Genomic DNA, 21,118 nt, shown 5'->3' with positions numbered 1-21,118 from the left:
GACGAAGCCCGATGCGCAGTTTTGGGGAGAAAACGGGTTAGGGGATCCTGGGGGCTGCTCTGCATTACCAAAACAAACCATTCAGCAAACAAACAATTAGACACTCATGAATTATGGACAAGCCTTCTAAAATAGCAATAAAACTAGGGAGTGGGGAGTCGTGGAGCGATTGCTGAGCTAATGAAACGTATGTCAGGGTGCTTTTTGAAAGTCAGGCAGTGGAGTAGAACATGGGCGGATCAGTGTATGCCCTTCTGTACACATGTGTACAGGATTTATATGTAACCTATCCTGATGATTTCACACATTTCTGTGAACAAGTGCAGATGAGCGACTGAAAACAAGATAACACTTAGAAGCCGAGAGTGAAGTAGAAAAGGGTACAAGTAATCCACAACGCATGATGGTGCATCAGCCATTTTGTTTTAGTGTATCCATTATTTACAACCCCGTGTTTACCTCTCACAGACGCGCACAGTCCATGCAGCAATGATCCAGGAGGATATACTGAACACCAGTAGAACAGTCCCTGGACAGATGGTCATGAGAGTCTTCATGACAAAGCGTGTGTTGAAGTTGATCTTGTTTAGGGCGCCAATGCTGCGAGACGAAGCGTCCGTGAACAGCTTGCTGTGAAGTAACATGACCCTGCCTATCAGGTAGAGTCTCAGGAACATGGGGATGGAGAGGATGATGTCCACGTCCGCGTCTGCCACCGACGGCGTGTAGGTAAAGGCCAGCCGTGCCGTCCATGTGAAGACATACTGGCCCGGGATGGGATGGATGGCACACACCAGCAGTTCCAGCACGATGAAGAAGATACGCTCATACGTCATGGCTATCCTCCAATCGTCCGCACCATTGTCCACCATGAACAGCTGCAGAAAAACACAAACATGTTAGAGTTTCTCCATTTTTTACTTATTTGATTTGGTGTCTGACATTTTAGGGTTTTCAGTATTTTCCCTTCCTCTTCAGCCTCTTCAAAGGAATTATCAGTATTAACTCAGATTATGGGAGAAACTTTAAATGAATTAAACCCACATATTTTGTTTAAAGTAGGAGTCGTGATCTAAATAAGTCGTGATAAATTGGAGAAAGTTGTGAACTCAGTGAATTTTTTTTATATTTTCTATTCAAAGCTCCAGTCATCCACAACAATTTAATGTCTGACTGGATTTACATTTGATTAATCTCTTCAGATAAACATGTGAAATGCAGAGGATGTAAATTACTTTTAGAGCTAGTAGAACAACAGAAGGTAACGTAGCATAAAGATGGAGGAAATTTCATGATTTCATACTTGTCCAATGATCCCATGTTCCTCTAAATACACTTTGCATTGAAGAAGTCATTTTAATCAAGAGTGTCATACTTTCAAGGGAGTGCTGTCTAGAAAACAAAGTTAGGACCTGCTTCCACTTTTTCATCAGATTTCCATGTAATACAAGTACAGTTCAACCTTTCTATTTTTTATTTTTTTACACTTAGCGTTCCAGTCCTAAAATATGCCCTCAGTGCCAGCTGTTTGTTTCTGCGCTCACAAAGCTCTCTGTTGAAAATAATCCAACTTGTGCAACACCGGCATTGGTTAATGTCCCTCCAAGGTTAAATAGTTTTGGATTTTTCTTTAATTTTTCTTTTTTATTTGGTTTTACTTTTTTGGGGGGGAATAACAGTTTAGTTTCATTCTTTTTTCCTGATGGTACTTGGTCAGAGGTGAGACCCAAATAGACCAGAAAACCTCATACAGTTTCTAAAATACATTCAAACTGGTCACTCTTCACTTTTCTCTTGAGTTGTTTGAATACAGTTCAAGACCTAATGTTACCATTGTGTGAAGTCTTCAATCAGTTTTGTCCATTTCACACTTTCCTGGCTTACATGTACATGTCAATCAGTGTTCTGCTGTCAAAGACTAAAACTATAGGGATATTTTGTCCCTACTTGTATTTTTAGTCCGTTTTGTAAGCACAGAATTAAGTTTTGGTTTCGTTTTTTGTAAAGCTTAGTTTGAATTTATTTCAGTTGACTAAAATACTGTTTACATTTTCATTTTAGTTATTTCGTTAAAGTTAATTATTAAAACCAGGTGACACCTCTGCCTCATCGGCCAATCAAAATCAAAATTGTTATTTTTATGAACAACAACAGAGAAGGAGAAACTAATCTGATAAATCTAACAGGTCTAAAGTGACTGCTGATGCTAGAACATGGCCTCTTTACAATGTTTCAAGAATTTCTTGGTGAAAATATTGCTAAGAAAAGCAAATGTGAAGCACACAAGACAGTTTAAAACAGACCTTAGAGTCAGACAGAGAAGGGGAAGCTCTACAAACAAACTTTTCTAACCTAGCGGCAGTACTCACTAGTAAGAAGAGTACTGAAACAGAGATAATAAAAAGGTGCAAAATAAGCACTTAGGCTGTAGAATGAAATACCTTAAAAAATGTCATCACATTCAAATAAATTTGTATTAAAAGAGGTTCATAACTTCAGTGTGCCCCATAATGAAAAATTAAAAAAAAAATTCAGATTTATATAATTAATATTGAACATCAATATATCATTGTAAGTGAATATTTTTTCAGCAATTATATACAAGCACAATTAAAGAACAACTCACTGATGTTCAACTGACCTAACTGCTACTTGGTTCCTTTTGTGGTATTTTACCAACATGGTACCACAGGTAACATGAACCACAGAGCTGTTTTCTCCACTTTTTTTTTTTTTTTTTTTTTTTTTAGAGATTTCTACTGTTTTTACTGCCCTTGTTGTGTGTATAATGGAGCAGCTGAAACTTGAATTTTCCTCGGGATCAAAAAAGTATTTATCTATCTATCTCGTGGTGCAGATTTGTTTAGTGAATTATAAAAACCCTTTATTCAATGTCAATTTGTTTCAAATGTAAATTTGTTTTAGTGTTTTACACTTCGCAATTTTGTATTTGATTTTCTACATTTGTAAAATGTAAATATATTTCGTTGTTTGGAAAAGTATTTTGCTAATATAGATTTGTTTTGTCAAGTGTGAAAAAATTTTGGGTAATGTAATTTTGTGTTTCAGAAAAAGTGTTTTAGATTTTTTAATTTTGAATTTGATTTTTTACATTTGTTTAGTAAAATGTAAATATGTTTCATAGTATGTAAAAGTGTTTCAGATTTGGCATTTGTAAAAATGTTTTGTGAATGTAAAGTTGTTTTGGTTAATGTAAATTTATCTCAAGCTTTGTAATTGTTTCAGACATAGTCATTTTGTATTGCACTTCCAGGCCACAGTACACACTGTACCCTTAAATCTTTATTCAGTATTGTAGTAATTCTTGAATTTTTATTTCTCCTTCAACATGAAACAGCCAAAACAGAAAAGTCCCTGTCAGCATCATTCTCATCAGTTTCACATTAGACACAGAGTGCTAGTATCATGAATGAAGTAATGTTATTGTGTTGTTTTAGACTCACCTGGATTTCCCGGGCATGGTACATTATTATAAGACCAAGCAATATAACAGTGGAAAGGCTGATAAGGCATTTCAGTGCAAATGAGTATGAAGATTCCTACAATGAGAGACAAAAAGACATAGGGAAAAAGAAATTAGAAACATTTCAGATATATTTACACCTTTTTCTCAACAATATAGAAAATGATCTCATTTGCAAGGATAACAAGTTAAACTGCTCCACCAGGATGGCATTTTCCATACTTTTACTGTCTATATTTAGCCTCAATAGAAACCATAAGTGACTTGTCACTACACAACCTGTGATTTCTGAGCTGCATGTTATTGCTTAGCAACAAGGTGAAATGAGGTAGTTAAGTGAAAAGAGGAAAATTCAAGCAAAAGCTGAGTGTTTTAGCTGTAAGTGAAAATTTCAGATCACTAAATGAGTGCCATTTAAAACAAACAACTCTAATGTTGGTTGGGTTGAATGTGGGTATTCTCACCAAAGTATTTACAGGAACACACACACCAGAGGACACACACTCATGCACAAATAGTGCTTATTAACCTAAAAGTCTTACTGAGACTAGATAATGGATTTTTACACACAAACAGCACCATCAGGATGTTGCTAAACAATGCAGCACCAGGTGTAGGTGCAGCCTGATATTATCAATGGAGGCTGCTCCCCACCATCTAAACTACCAATTAATCAAAGCCGGGCACTAACAGGGGGACTTTCCACTTAATGGTAGGTGCAGAAAAGGCAAGGCTAGCATTAGCGGGGGGGCACCCCAGTGAGTGCTGCTGGTGATAAATAGGCCAGCTGGATGCTATTGCTCCTGTAATGTGTGTGTTTGTGTATGCACCTACATGGGGATCATAGATCTAGGAAATGAGGACCTGTACTACTCAACTCTCCTCCCCTCTATGTTGGTAAAATGCCATTTGATAAATCAATTTAACAGCCTTGGTGTAAAAAAGCCTCTCTGCAGCAGGCTAATGATCATCGGGTTGTTGTTATTATAGCAACAACAACAACAAATGACAAAAACAACAAGTGGAAATATCGTTCATAATCTTCGCTGAAATGACAGTGAGAGCTGCTCAATATTACTTTGTCCTTCGTTGGTCCATATTACAGAATTTATTTTTAGCCATCAACTAGATTGCTTTGCCCCTCAGGTCGGCAACATGTTCTCAAGACATTCTAATGCCTGAAATTGTTTTGAGAAGTCCCAGGTGAAATAATATTGAGTAAACCAATTAATCCACCTGTCAGGAGTTCAAGGATTTTTCAGTCCCAGTGCTCACTGCCTCTTAGCATGTTTCCCTCCTCCAGGGCTCAGAAAACCTACTCCCAGTCTCAAGTGTTTCACTGCGTTGATGTGGCATGAGACAGTAAGTGGACCATCTGCGGCACATGCTACCTGCCTAATGCTGGAGGGGGTGGAGGCTGTGCCACTCAGAGATAGGAGGTCATTTCAATTTCAGCTGAGGTCAGCTTGATGAATGGACTGAACCCCACTCAGTAGAAGCCACAGACAAACCTACCGACTTTCTTTAAACCCTATAAATCAATGTATAGATTACCTCACTGACTTGCTTTATGGTACACACTTACATGAACCTATCTGTAATCAAAAACTCATTAAAAAATCCTACTAAAGCACAGCTGGAGAGGAAATCTTACCCTGGAACATACCAGTGAGGTGGTTTGTGTGTTTAAGAATATATCTAAGCATGTACCTAATACTTCTGCTGATACTCTTTAAAACTATTGGACATGACAGATTCAGTTATTAAAAGTGCTCTCCTCAGAGGTACAGCTAGTTGTGACAATAATGTAACTCTGACAGTTTTATACAGATGATACATTATTCATTAGGGATGCATGTATTAGATTTTTTTGCCAATTTTTGATGAATAATTTCAGCCAATACTGATATCGATACCATTATTTAAATGCAGTCGAGACCTCACACTTCAGTCCTTAAGACACACTTTAAAGAGTAAGGAATCATCATGAATAAAGAAAAATACTTCAGCTAGTGTTAGTCTTTTGGTCCAGACTGAAATGAAAACGACTGACTTCTTAAGCTAATATCTGCTGATACCGATATCATGCATCCCTGTAATTCACAGCAAAGGATACTTCACAAATTCCTTAAACTGATTTGGCAGGGCTCATTTCTCTAATAAACCACATTGAGCACTCTAAAATAGCTTTAGTGTTAGCTGTTTTTGGAACTGCAACGTGAGTATTCTCTGGCGCCCAATTAATGCCAATTTTAAGACTGCATTTCATTGGTATAATTTCAAGTTGTGAAGCTTCTGCCCATGCCAAGATACAACTCCTTTACATTGTTTTTATGTTTTGTTGGTAAAACTTTAATAAAAAAAAGCCAATATTAAAATAAATCCAAGACAGACCCGTCACTGCAGAGACAAGCAGAAGATGTGGACATATCGTAAAGTGAGGTCTTGCACTAATCGCCAGCGAATGGGTTAAATTTGCATCCCTTTCTTTTTGGCACTAGAATTAAGAGGTGGAAATAATTATTAACTAGAGATGTAATAGTATTGTTAATTCATTAAGTGTCATGGTGGACGTGACAGTTTCAAACAATAGGTCTTCAGGGCAAAAAGTGTAGTCTTTTTTAGTTGACTAGAGCGAAGGGAAGTGGGAACTACAAGAACCATTGGTCCTTGGGTATGCACCATCCTTTGCCTCCACTTGCTGGCTTGATCTGACTGTTTGAAAATTGTGCTTGCTACGAGTGGCCTGGGAGAACCGAGTGACAAGGTTTTGGGGATTATGGAGGATCCAGCAACAGGGGGATTTTTCTCTTAATGGTGGGTGCAGAAAAGGCAAGGCTAGCAGTTTTACCAGTTCCGGCCACTAGTCGACACTACCTATTCTTAAATCTGACACAAACAACTGCCTACTGCTTAAGCATCATTAACATCTTATATGAACAGCAAGGTTTAGCACTATTTTGACCTAGAAAATGGGGGCAAAGTTTTCCAGAGGCTGTGTCTAACTGATTCATTGAGGGACAATATTCAACCCAGGAATGTGGACGTTAACCTGCAAAGTGGGTTGAAAGCCTGTGGTGCTAGGACTGCTAAAGTTAGCCACATTCTGCAAATCAGCTTTGCACTGGTACAATGTGAAGTTTGTTTTCAAAATGCATTCCACTAAACTCATTTATCTTTTGCGTTTAATTGAATGGGAAATTATATGCCTAGGAGCATCACTATCGTAAAGCACCTGTCTCTACTGTAACAAGCTGACACTGAAACACTCGTGGCCTACAGTGGCTTTTAAACAAAGAAAAGCAATACAGACTATAAACATAACCAGAAAAGCACTCGGAGAGCGCAGACCTCCGCGCATTAGCCCTATCTCCCAATAATGAAGAATCCTTTGATAAATTCCTGGACCCGCCCCCATGTGCCCCCCACCTTGGCATTCACCGAATACTCCCTCCTTGGTGGAGTGGAAACACAGTGAAGCAAAGCATTGATTTCGCCACGGGTGGACTGTCATGGCAGAAGCATTGCCTGCTGGTGCCAACAGATGCACTGACAGTCTCACCGGACGACTGGAAGTCATGGCAGAGGGTGAATATTCCTCTATTCCTCCCAGGATTGTGAGTGTTCTCGCTACAATTCGCTGTCTTTCTCTCTGTTACGCTCTGACTCGTCTCTCGACCGGGCATGCATCTTTCAAACTCTATAAACTCCATAATTTTGAATGGAAACACAGCCAAAATTCTGCTGGGATTCAAGTTACTCATGTCTGCCATCTCCTGGTGTAAAGTGGTAACAGCGCAGGGCTCCGCCATTAGCCCTATCTCCCAATAGTACAGAATCCTTTTAAAAATTCCTGAATCCAGACGGTGATCCAGATCACTCACAAAATCTAATCAGTTTTTCCTTATGCCATTTCTGACATTTCCTGAAAATTTCATCAAAATCCGTCAACAACTTTCTGAGTTATGTTGCTAACAAACTAACAAACCCACCCAATCACATAACCTCCTTGGCGGAGGGAATAAACCATACAAAAGTCTAGAGCCAGCAACGGCTCTTTAGTTGAAGGTATTATGAAAGATAACTACAAGACTCAAGATTAGATTTTAGTACTTGGTGAAAACCAAACCGATGGCTATACTGAATGTGTCCAAGCTGTGCAGTGACTGATGCTCCAGTTGCCTCCAATGCTTACTTTAAGTTTTGAATTGAGGAGTCTTTTCAATTAAAACTACACTTGACATGGTGTTTTCCCTAACCATTTTCATTTCATGGATTCATTTCACACATTGAGAGGAAAGCTGTTTTAATAGTAGTGACTTCTTCCGGCTTTGCAAGTGGACACAAGCTACACACAAAGCATTTTGGTAGCATGCAGAAACATAAGGCCAGAAGGCGTTGCTACTTTTAAATAACTTTTCTCTTTCGATATGTGAAGTTAATCCATAAAATAAACAGTAGATATACCTAATGGAAAGCAGTTTTTATAGAGAACACTCTTGAACTCAAATAAGCAAGTATGCATTTTTGAAGGTGTGCAGAGCATGATAGTCTGTCAGGGCCCGGATTTATTGCATTAGGTACCGTTGAATTTGGAGAACAAATTCATTACTTTAAGAATTATTCAGCCCGAGATCTGCATTTTGGTTTCCTTCAGCTCCTTTCTTGGCTTTACAGCTTACATTTTTTGTGTTTTAATTATTCTTTATACGATACATAACATTAAGAAACATTACAATACAATATAGGGCTGGGCAATTAATCAAAAATTAGATTAAATCACAATATGGCCTGCTGCAGTTTTCAAATCGCAAAAGGTGCAATATTTCTTTGACCTGAAATTTGTGTCAAAATAGCAGCTTTATTTTTGGCAGCAGATGTAATGCATGACATATGCAATCATTCATTTTTGCCATTTTTTTAGAATAGTCTACAAAAAATTCCTACCTTCTTCATATTTATACTTATTTCTTATTAAATATAAGAATGACAAAAAAACCCTTCAATGCACAATTCATATCCAATTTGCAATATGAGTCAGAATCACCAGAATTATAAAGAATGGTTCAGCCCTTGTTTAGGTATAAAAGAAAGTTAGGGAACAAGCGCATATTAAATTGCAATTGCAATTTTGGGGAAAAACATCGCAATTAGATTATTTCTCAAAATTGTTCAGCCCTATTACAATATAAAATAGTACTAAACACTAGGAAACAGTATGATGCCATATGATATGACATGATACATGGCCCACAACAAAGAAATTTTCATGATTTAGAAGTAATTCATACTGAAAAATAAGCTGAGGAACACAAAATGACAGTAAGGTCATTTACAATGCGCACCAGCATTTAGATAAATGTATTAAGGCAAGAAAACCATATATTTCACATTAAGCATTGTATTGTACTGATATTTCATCCCACCTCTTACATGGTGTTTTAACTAGAGCCAAGGCCAGATTGTCCACATAATAGTCAATCTAGGATGGTGTTAATCTATAGAATATGGATTTAATCCATAAAATTAAAACAATTTTAAGCAAAGGAGAATTTTATGTGTTCCAATGGAAGTTACAAAGCTACTTTAGCCGGCTATGTGATGGCATCAGAATGCCATTAATCAGCACACATTTTTTTAATTGCATTTTTTCACTCCTGTGATTAAATAATCCAAATTAATCCAAAATTTTGACAGCAAGAGTTTTAACCCTATTTATAGTTAACTATCTGGTGCAGTTAGTTAAACATCAGTGATTATCTTTCTGTGTGTTTTGGGCCCAAAATAATCATGCTGATTGGCTAAGAATCTAAAACCAACTCAAAGCTCCACATTTCTGGTCATTTGATTCCTCATACAGGGTGTGTGATGTTTAGAAAAAGGCCTTATTCTCTGAGAAGGAAGAGGCTGTGACCCTTTATACTGCAGTCCACTGCAATGTCACTTTGCAGGTAAACAGCCTTGTGAGGGCTGCAGAAGAAGCTGCTCTGTGTTCACTGAAATACCTGACACAGCAGAAGGTGAAAAGGTGATGGCCTGGTCCCCCTGACCCTGAAACCTAACAACCCTGCTACTGTCGTCACTCAAGGCTTTAAGTTGATCTCAAAGACTGTTTAGCTGTCTTCTCTCTGATCTGCAGGTTTAAGACACTGATGTGCAGTTTAAAGCATCTGGAAGTTTTCACCTCTTGTACCCATTGACCTGTCTTCATCTCTAATCGTCTTTATGTCACTGTAAGTCTGTATCCTCTCCTACTTATCCTCTACTATCCATCGCTCCATCTTGCTCTTCTGCTGTGAAAGTAGTGATTTAGGAATTGAGCTTCACAGGGAATGACAGAAAGCCACAATGGCGCCAGTAGTGGAAGCAATCCTTTGGCTGAACTCCACTCACTCTCAGATGCCAAAAAAGAAAGAAACTAGTAACAAAAGCAGGCTTGTAGTCGAGAAATGACTGAATGAAACCATTTTAAGGGGCAAAATCCGAGATAGACTGTTAGTCATAGAACAGATCTCATCTTTTTATTTCTAATTGTGCAGTATTTCCTTCACCTTTGTTTAATGATGTATGTCAGTGTCTGTACTAATAATTACTTTTCATAAATCTGACAGTCCAACCCCACACAAATCAAAACTTAACAATAGCAATCACAACACACAGAGCTCCCACTCATGCCTCACACACAAGTTCAACCTACCTTAGTGTAAACCCCCCATGACAGTTCCGTCTCTGTCACCATGACAACTATCCCAAACATCCCAAAGATGAGTGCGTAGTCACTGAGCCGCTTCCGCTTCTCAAACAGCGCCCGCCTGTGGCCGAGCTTGTAGCCGATGTCCCTGTTCTTCTTCTGCGGTGCCCTGCCCCCGCCACGCCCGCTCCCTTCCCTGACTAAGCTCTCGTTGGACGCCTTACTTGGGTCTTCGCCGCCGTTTCCCTTGGACACCACCACCTCCAGACCAGAGCTGTGCAGCGTTTGCAAGGGCTGTGTCTCCGAGTCGAGCTCTGCAAGGTTGCGGCGTGACGAGGACGCCAGGCTGCCCACTAGTGGTCTCACCACTCCGCCATTGAACTTGGAGGTGTTCATGGCTATCTGAGGGAGTCGGCCACTGCTCTCGGAGAGGGAGGGCTTGGATCCAGCATGGCTCAGCTTCTTCTGCTCAGTAGTGGCCTGCAAACAGGAAGAGGAGTGATAAATACAATACTATCACAACAAAAAAGGTGTAAAAACTGACAGAAGAATGAAGAGACGCATCCTGTTTGAGACTTTAAATAGACCATTGATGTGGGAGTTACATCTCTGTGGATCTAGAGAGGGCACAGAGAGGGAAGGAGCTTGCAAAACAATTTTGGTTATAAAAGCAGACAGATTTAGTGTTCAGTGTAAATAAGAAGTGGACGTAGCTGAGGGCTGTTTTGGAGCTTTGTGTTTGGCATTTTTGCCGTCACCATCTTTGTTTCTTGGAACCAGAAGTCACCATATGTGGAGGAGAGGGTGGCTGAGCGCTGCTATGACACTTTCCTGGTGAACAGGTTGTTATGCTCAATCACATGGTAGTGATGCCTTAAAGCCAAAATTAAGAGAAAAGACAAAATGAACCACACAGCATATTAGGGAACCAATCAGTGGAAACTTGGGATCTTTTTAGACACCAGTGAAATACTAGTTTAAAATCAAACTAGTTGAATAGTTAAGACATTAGAAAAAATGTACAAACATTAAAACAGCACAATTTCTTTAACATTATCGCAACAGGATCTCAAGGTCTGCAGGTAAATCATGTTAGATTGGTGGTCAGTGTTGGTGCTTCTTGCTGGTACTGTGCTGAATTTGGTTATAAAATGCTCTGATTGATTTGCCAGTTTAACCTGACGACCTATATACACTGCCTGGCCCAAAAAAAGTCGCCACCCGGATTTACCTAAGCAAATAGGTATGAGCCTCCTATTGGATAATTACTGCATGGGCGATTATCTTTCAGCTGGCAACAAGTTATTTAACCTCAGCTGATGCAATGAGTAACTTCTCATTTCTCAAACAATGGATTTTTTCTTCCCTAATGGCATGGGCCTATTCTAAGATGACAATGCCAGGATTCATGGGGCTAAAATTGTGAAAGAGTGGTTCAGGGAGCATGAGACATCATTTTCACACATGGATTGGCCACCACAGAGTCCGGACCTTAACCCCAGTGAGAATCTTTGGGATGTGCTGGAGAAGGCTTTGCGCAGTGGTCAGACTCTCCCATCAACAATATTCAAATTACTGCAACACTGGATGGAAATAAATCTTGTGACACTGCAGAAGCTTATCGAAATAATGCCACAGTGAATGCGTGCTGTAATCAAAGCTAAATGCGGTCTGATGAAATATTAGAGTGTGTGGCCTTTTTTGGTGGCGACTTTTTTTTTTTTGGCCAGGCAGTGTATAAGCATTATTAAACACTATATGGTGCACTCATGCGTTGTGACAGGTAGGGAACAACTGATGGCCATCTCAGTAACATTACCCATCATGCATCTTGGTTAAAAGCTAAAGAAGTAGAGTGAGATACTCCCTCTAGTGTTCACTACAATGTTATGTTTGAATGCTCTCATACAGGACAGAAAGGCGGGAGGAGCAAGGCAAGTGTGAAAAATAGACCAGAGAACCATAAAGCATTTCTTATTTCTTGTTTCGAGGTCCTCTTATCCAAAATCAAACAATCGACTGTTGTCTGTAAAAGATATAGCATAAAAATGTTTTATTTCTAAAAACTCTAGAAAAATTTTGTTTTTGTGAAAATAATACAGTATAGTTACAGTATCAGTTTTCAGTGAAATTCTAACATTATTTTGACCCCCAGCTGTTCCAAAATATATTTATGAGCTGTTTTTTTATGTGTTTTAATTGGGCAATGATGAATTTTTTTGTGCTGATGAATTCACGATATAGTCTAGCTAACTAAAAACAGGAATAGGGAGGATGGAATGAGAGTATGATTTTGGTCACAACCATTGTTGTGGGTTTTTTATATTATTTTTTGGACTTTTTGCCTTTATTTCAACAGAACAGCAGAGGGGAGACAAGAATCATGGGGAGAGAAAGTGGGGGAAGAAATGCACCAAACAGCTGAGACTGGTCCTGGGACCAGTGAGTTGAGGACTATAGCCTGTATATGGGTACCTGCTCTACCAACTGAGCTAAGCTGGAGCCTGTACTCATCTATTGTTAACTGAGGTAAGTGTCCAAACAGGAAGACAGATCATTGGTTCGATATCATCATCGACCGATGTCAGCTCTATTGACAGACATCAGCCATCAGCAAATAATGTTGCATGAACAGATATTTGTAGTCAGTGCTTATCTGTAGTGTCGGTTTAATGCTGAAAGTAGTTCATCTCAATGCTGGGCAGAAGTCACCTGTTGCAAAAAATGTTTTCATGATATGTTTTTATGGTCAACCAAAGGAGAAAGTGTTGGCATAGTGGGAGAGATGACCAGAAGAAGTCATGAAAAAACAATAGTATCTGTACTGATATTCAGAAAAACTGTATTTTAAAACATTGGGTCTGCCCAGCTTTCCACATCGGTGCATCTTTAATTCTAATATCTGATTCTACATAAAAGAGTTCTTTCTGCAAGTGATGCACAATATTGGATTTTTGCTGATATCTGATATATGGATATTTCTAAACTTTTTTTTCTTGTCGTCTAGATAAGGGTCCTTATTATGTTAATTATTTTAGGGCTTTTATGCCTTTATTAGATAGGGCAGCTGAAGAAAAGCAGGAAACATGGGGGAAGAGAGCGGGGGAAGACATGCACCAAATATGCACCAAGACCAGGAATCAATGGACCAGTACGGCAAGGACTCCGGCCTAAGCTTATGGGCACCTACTCCACCAACTGAGCCAAACCAGCACCCTCCAAACTCATTGTAGCCGATACTGATACACAGTAGATGCTGATACTAACACACCTCTTTATTGTGAAAAGCACCAAGTGCCTCCAGTGCAAAGAGAGGCTGAGTCAAGCTGAACTGAGAGTGGAGCAGGGAAGTAGACGGGTTCATGAAGGGCCCCCTAGTGTGTTAGGCGCACTGGGCAAACACCTTTATTTGAAGGCATTTTTTGAACATTTAGCAGATATTTAAGGACAATATGTAATTTTAAAAATATTTTTTAAGAATTATTTTTGGAATTTTTGTGCCTCTATTTAGAGAGAAGCGAGCAGGGGAAAGACATGCAGGAAAGTAGCCACAGGCAGGACTTGAACCTGGGGCATCGTATACATGGGGCACGGCTTGACCACCAGGCAATCTCCCTTCAAGGCCAATAAATAATTTATACTGCCACTATGTAGGTACAACTGTTATATGGGCTGTAAATATTGGCAAAAAGGTTTCACATCTGCCAATTCCAATATTTAACCTTATAAGCTAATATACCAGTATCAGAGCAGTAATGTTGTGCATCCATCCATGTGTTTCCATCAGCTTTTAGAAAGAATACTGGTGATGGCATGGAACCTATCAAGAAACATATGTTTCCCATCAAAGTCAAGAGTGTTTAGTCACTTCTTACAAAGTCTATTGGCCAGACAGACAATATGATCCCAAATTTCTAGTCCCATATACACCCAAAATCAAATCTCTTGAGCAATCAACTGATGGTGATAACAGAATTAAATCTTTATCTAGAATAGAATAAAGCGCAACTCAAGTGTAACTTTTGACATTTTATAACTTTCAAGTCTTTCCTGACGATGTCTACACATTGTTTCAGGAAGCAAAGACTTGAAGTTTGTCAAAGCACTAAATGGAACAGAACGTGTCTCAGAAGCAGAACTTCTATCATCTGCCTCTGTTTGACAATGACTTGATCAGAACATAGAGAGTCAAACAGAGGCCACTTTGACAAAAGGTTGTCAGATACTGAGATGCCTCAACTAATATTTCCTGTGGAGCCAAGAGTGGTATAAAACTGAAGGAGAGCTAGGGGTGAAATCCGGCATCAGCGCTTCCAGTCTCTTTAATGTTTAAGTGAAGGTTGTTGCTGAGTCAGCAAGAAGATGTCAGGAGCAAAACCCCTCAAAAAAATCCACCATTTCTAAACAGTAAAAGTCCTAAACCTCAATTAAAGCCAAAGTGGCAATCTTGTTGCCAGGGCAATGAATCATGCAAGTGTTAACCACATTTCCATTTTCTCCTTGAGAAGCGTTCATCGTTGAGTTAGTCAAACACTCCCTTTATTTGGTTTTTTAAATGTGTATCTGCTTTTCTTTGAAGAAGATTGCACCAGAATTTGATGGCTCACAAACAAATAAATAATACATGGACTTTGATGTATAAATAAAACCATATAACCAACAGTGAACCCTACAAAGTGCAGAGAATTGAATCTTTGCACTGCACAAATTTAGATATAAAAGATTAATGCTCAGCATGACCCTGTTTCCTATCAGAGAAACACTCTCTCTTCCTGCAGAGATTAAAAGTGGGCAAACAGAATGCAGACAAAGAAACATCGACCTTCTCAAATCAGGCATACGACAGAGATCAAATGAGAGAATCCCACCTTTATATTTATAGAATACAAGGGAAACCATTTAAACATTGATGTATACTCTACACTGTTTGCTGAGGTTTACGGGAACTACAGCATGGTCTAAACTGGAAAAACATGCACTTAGACATCATGTTTGACTGAAACATTTGATTTTTCATTGTGAATGAGATGAAACAGCAACCTTGACATAAACTTATTTTTCTTATTTATCTCTTGGACAAAACGTTCCCTGTTTTCTTTCTGACCTGCTGCCATGCAGTCTCCTCTCCTCTCACATTGAGTCGTCTATTATTTCTGCTCCTCTTGGCAGATAGGAGTGACTTTCTGTCCCGGTTACGCAGACAGTCAGAAAATGTTCTATCCCTGCAGAGTCTGTGGAGCAGTCACCCCAGAAGGATCTATCTGCCTGTCTATCCCCTGCCCTTCAGAGACTCAGCCAGATTATCATAATGGGTTATGAAAACTTCACATGGAACAGTGCTTTTTCTGAAACAAGTCGGGGGTGTGTGATAGCACTGCTGGTCCTTTTTATTAGCCTTGACAAAGCATGCCTAATGCCTTTAAATGTGCTGGTGGGAATAAAGAAGGGCGGCCCTAATGGAAATTTACCAACTCTGGTCCTGTGATGCTATCGCCCTGCACATATTGTGGCTCCATGAGAACAGGACTAAAGGTTAAGGATTAGTGCAGCCCATAGTGTTTCTAATCCCCTTTTCTGTATTAAATTGCTTTTTAATCTGTGCCATTAGGACCCTTCTACACTTCTGAAGACGGTGCGGTGAGTGAACTTTAGGTTTGAATGACAGGAAATACTCTAGAAATAGATGCTGATATGGCAGGAGTGGTGGAGCCGGATAAAAATAGAACAGGGACTTCTGGATTTTGAAAAGAAATGAAAAACAACTTTCTTAAAAAGGCTGAGTGGATGAAATGTCTTGTCCATTCTACTACAGCTGACAGCTTACAATTCATGCATACAGGCAATAAATAGATGTAACAAAGCCTTGTAAGTTTACTTGTTAAAGTAATGCACCATAGTGCAACACTTTCAGGCTCCTTCAGGAATCTAGGAAGCTGGAACAGCTTATTAAACTCCAAAAGTGCAGCCCAGAACTGCCATTTTAGGCTTATTTGTTGGCTATATGTTGTTAAAAGTATTCAGGCCCTGCAGTCTTTTTAATGTTCTGACTCCACAAGAATACAACAAAACATTAGTTTTCTTTTGGCTGTTAGAGCTACTACATGATGCCATTCACAGTCCAAAACACATTTCCTGTTTTGTGTCTGTAGTAAAAAAAAACTTTGAAGTCCCAAGTTAAGTCCTGCTCTGATCGTGGACTATTTTTAGTCCAAACTTACAGAGCGCTCCTGATGTGCTTGATATGTAAATACAGGTCCTGGACTATATCATCTGAGACGACATCCAACAAAACTCAACCAAACACAGTGTCCTTTTGTAGAAAATGTAGCTTTTTTGTAAGTATAGGGAACTGACTACTGTTAAGTCACAATACTTCACTGTATAACATGAAGTATGATGCTTTTTGTTGTAAAACTAATTAAGTGTCTTTTAAAGGATCAACCAACAGATCCATGACCTGCCAACCTGCTCTTCCAGCAAAAGATGACATTTAAAGTCATCATCTATTTTTTAACAGATCGAAAGACTGGACAGCTGTGTCCCTAACATGCTGAGCTCCTTTACTTAAAAAAAAAAAAAAAAAAAAAAAAAAATTAAAACAGAAAATACTTTAATCTTAAAATCCTCCATTCCAAGTAAAAGTACAGCATTCAAAATAAAATGAATGACAAACAAATAAAAATGAATGTAAATGCCATCAGAAAACTGTATTTAAATAATCAGAGTGTAAAAGTACTTATGTTGAAATATTATTTTCAAAGCTTTAGTAGCTCTGACAGACATCACCTCATTAGCAAATCAAGTGACATGAACCAGTATCAGTGAACAATGTGCAGAGGTGGAAAGAATCATGAATATTGTACTCAAGTAAAAGTAGGGATGCACGATATTATCTGGTATCGGTATCAGCAGATATTAGCTTAAAAAAGGCAAATATCAGTATCGGCAGATATCAAAATTTCTGCCGATATTTACATCTGATATTTTGTCTGTGTATTTCAGCATATATTGACTGTAAATTTTGTCCATATAGACTAGTAAATTAGTGGAGTTGTAGTCTTAACCAACAGCCCTATGTCAGGTGAGGTCTTTTTCTTTTTTATCCTCATTCTTCAAACTTTAAAGTGTTTTTAAGGACTAAAGTTTGTTTCCTTGGTCATCCTTAAACCTTTAAGTGTCAAAAAGGACTGAATTTTTTTTCCCGAAAAGCATATCTAAATATCGGTATCGATATCGGTATTGGCTAAAATGAATCTGTAAATACTGGCATATCGGATATCAGCAAAAATCAAATATTGTGCATCCCTAAGTAAAAGTATCAATAGGATGATTCAAACTTAGTCAAGCAGACGTAAAATTAGTGCTCAATAAGTGTATCAAAGTAAAAAGTAATTCAATTAAAGTTTACTTAAAATACTGAGTACTTATATTTGATACCTGAGGGGATTGAAAAGTGAAATATGAATTTTCCTTTATGTAAAAAATCATGAGAATATGCACCTTGGACCATACTGTATAATTTAAGGTACATTTTTGAATGAAATGCTGTGCAGCTGTAAGTCTTGGATGTTCTTCCATTTCTAACCTTCACCCATCTTTGCCCCTTGAAACAGAGTTAAGAGTGGAAGTGGTGAAATCTTCTACAAAAGGGGACTACCCTTCCTGATACGTCATAGATGACATTTACCTAAAAAGATGCGACAACAACACTGGACATTTCTACACTGTTCAATGTTCAAAATAAAAGGACCATAATGCATTGAAACAACATTAAATTATGCTACATAAATGTCAGATCTTGCTGATAATTCCAGGACGTTCTGGGAGATTTCGTTACTTAATCTTGAGTGTGCCTCTAGAGAATCTCCACTTGAAGGGCCATGTAGCTCTAGCTTGTCACCCTACCTCTCCGTCCCATACAGGAATCAGGAAGCATTTGCGCCTAAAAACATGTGCGAACTGTAAAAATATTTAGGGGCAAATGTGCACATTAAAATATTAGCCAAAGGAGAGATCCACCCAGGGGGGCCTCACTTTGAGCGTGTTTTTTTCTTCTCTGTCTTTCTGTACATCAGACTGGTTTGTGTATGATTAAAATGATCAAAGTATTTATATACAACGCTGTCTAAACAAAGTTTACCTGGTCTTCACACCTTAGTAAATTAACCCTCAAGATATCCTTTTTTGGAGATTGGTGCCATCCGTGATCAATTATGTGCGCGCAGTGTTGGCTCGTTCTGCCCCTCTCTCCCTGTTTCACAGAAACTCTCATCACGTCTTTCCCGTACTGTCACCTCCTGTTCTGCATCCTCTCTTGTCAAACGTCATGTTCTACAATTGTTTAGTTTGTGAATTTATGACAAAACTCTGTAAAGTTGCCACGCTGGTTCTGACCAGGAATTAAATGACGTCGTCGAACTTCCTCGCGCAAATCAGCTGTATTGAGATCAGGTCGAGGGTGAAAAAAAATGAAGAGTATGATTTATGGTGTTTAAATAAAAGAAAGGCTACTGCTGCTAACACTGTAACAGAGACACAGTGAGGAAGAGAAAGTAGCAAAATGTATGAGCTGCTGTCTGTGAGGGCAGGGGAGGGATGTAGGGGTGTGTGTGTGAGGGGGGATGAGGGTGGCAAGAGCAAGCAGATAGCTAATAAAGTAGAATTAATGTCATGATGAAAATAAGGTACCCCAAGTGATGACCATTATTTCTAAATAAAAAAAGATGGAAAAAAAACATTTTTTATTGCGACAAGGAATATGATCATTAAAAGCATTAATCATTTTTGTTACTTTCTTTCAGATAAAGATAGTTTTGGTCAATGTCACAGGTCTGTGGTAGATTTTGGTATGTTATCCTTGATAAGGACTTAATTACAACTAATAATTGTGTCTTTGCAACTATCTTGGGCTTTATAGCAAAAACTTTTTATCTTTTATTATTGTAGTAATATATTTTCCTAGTTATTTTAAGGTAATTTTATATAAATAATGTTAAGTGTTTATGCTGGGGGGGGATTTTTACCTTTCTGTACATTTTGTATTTAAATTCATTAAATAATTTTGCTTGTAAATGTGTATTTGCATCACATTTATTACGGAAAACACATTATTTGATCAATTTTCATTGTGCCCCTAAATTTCGTTATGTGCTCCTAACTTTCTCAACTTAAGAGCACATGTGCTCCCTGGGAAAAAAGTTAGTGTCAAGCCCTGGGAAGCCTTGCCTCTAGATGTTAACGTGTAAAAAATAAGAATAGGCTTGTGTTGAATGGGCAAAGGGTGAATTGAATTGAGCTTTTCTCTTGCTATGTGCATCTGAACTTCATGTGGTACCTGTAAAATAAACACATGAACATAGTTTCACATATTTCAAATAGTTGACAGAAAGTTTGGACCTCCTCTCTTTGTAATTAAATTATTTTTTTTCCTTAGTAACTGATGCAGATGCAATTTAGCGACATACAGTACTTCCCTAAAAGTTTACCCATGACCCCTGGTAAACTGCGTGAGCATCCAGAGCACCACCTGGGTTGTTTCAATCCTTATTCCCGCCCGATGATGCCCTCAGGCAACCTTATTCACCTTTACACACCTTAATTCAGCCTCTGTTTTTGGCCAAAACACACCATAAAGTTCTGCATAGTGCTGTACTTTAGTCTTGTGTCCTGATAGTGGTTATACACCGTTATATTTACGGTTTCTAAATAATAAGTTAGAGAGGGCTAGTGCCAGAAAGTAACCCAAACCCTGTGTTCAAAGACAGGAAATCTTCCCTTAAAACACTTTAATATATTTCATACAGACAAGCTGAAAAATGAGACACAAAATCTTCCTCTAATTTGGTCTCATATGACCAAATTACACAACGACAGATCAACCTAAAAGAGCCATGTTGTGACAGTCTAAAGCCACACTTGAGCCTGGTATGTAAAAGGAGAACGTCCCAGGAAGTGTCGCTCCAATAAGGTGAAAGAAGGAGGATTAATGATGGACACCAGCAGAGCAGGGCTGCTGTTACATCCTCAGCTTTAGTTACCTGTTTCTGGTGTTCATCAGTCACTGAAGCATTTCGGGGCTGACGCAAAAATGGGCAATCATCCCATTAGTCGACTTGTGTGACCACCGGTATGTATGCATCATTAGAAGTGAGAGATCTGTGCAGGAAGTATGAGGACAAAGACTGAATCTACAAGAAAAACAAGAAACAAGCCAGACTTGTCCTGAGAGTCCTTCACAGTTTCAATCAATTCCACACATTCACCCATTTAGCGGGCTACCCAGACTCTGTCACATTTCCCCTGCAACCCGACCAAACATTGCAGGGAAAAGGGTATGGCGGGGCAGCATCGCCCTTGCCGTCCCCTGATGCCCCTGCAGAGGAGACACTGGGAGGCTGCCGGTCCAGCCGACCGACGGCTCAATTTCATTCTGAATGGCACGCAGCATCCAGCCGCTATGAAATGGAGCCTCATAATCAAATTGAAAAGCCTCAGTGCAGAACAGTTTAAATGAAGGAAACTCTCTGCCTCCCTCTCTCTCTCTCCAGACAAATCTAATAGAAAATCCTCATTCTCTTGTATTGTGTGGGGCTACTGTGCTGCTGTGGAGAAGGCTTATATATCCTAAAAATGGAATTGTGCATTAGAAAATACACTGTGCTCAACTCTACAGTATGTGTGTGTTCAGGAGTTTGAGCATGTGGGTGCCAGTCTGTTTAATTATGGGTGTGTGTGTGTGTGTGTGTGTGTGTGTGTGTGGGTGGTTGGGTGGATGTGTGCATATGTGTGCTAGTTGAACAAGCTGAGCCTCAGCCAGGCACTGGATTAGGTCGGATATTGACGCAGACAGCATGCGGCAACGAAACAAGTAAAAACAAAGAATTGTTTGAGAGAAGCCACGTGTGTGAGAGTGTAAAATCTGTGAACGGCATACAGATGTCGAC

At 39.0% G+C, this 21,118-nt stretch overlaps 1 protein-coding gene across 2 annotated transcripts in view; it reads right to left on the bottom strand.

The window, feature by feature from the left end:
• kcnn1a (potassium intermediate/small conductance calcium-activated channel, subfamily N, member 1a) overlaps positions 1 to 21,118 on the bottom strand; it is an 86,161-nt gene that overhangs the window by 35,632 nt on the left and 29,411 nt on the right. For both annotated transcript variants that reach the window (XM_041802521.1, XM_041802522.1), the window contains exons 2-4: positions 10,182 to 10,655; positions 3,465 to 3,560; positions 460 to 878 (exon numbers count right to left, since the gene is read on the bottom strand). In XM_041802521.1, the coding sequence (XP_041658455.1) occupies positions 460 to 878; positions 3,465 to 3,560; positions 10,182 to 10,655 (989 nt within the window). The remainder of the gene's footprint in view (positions 1 to 459; positions 879 to 3,464; positions 3,561 to 10,181; positions 10,656 to 21,118) is intronic.

The sequence above is a fragment of the Cheilinus undulatus genome, linkage group 13 (assembly GCF_018320785.1).
Source record: "Cheilinus undulatus linkage group 13, ASM1832078v1, whole genome shotgun sequence".
Taxonomy (NCBI): domain Eukaryota; kingdom Metazoa; phylum Chordata; class Actinopteri; order Labriformes; family Labridae; genus Cheilinus; species Cheilinus undulatus.
Note: the sequence above shows the minus strand (reverse complement) of the source record. Positions and strands in the feature narration are given on the sequence as shown.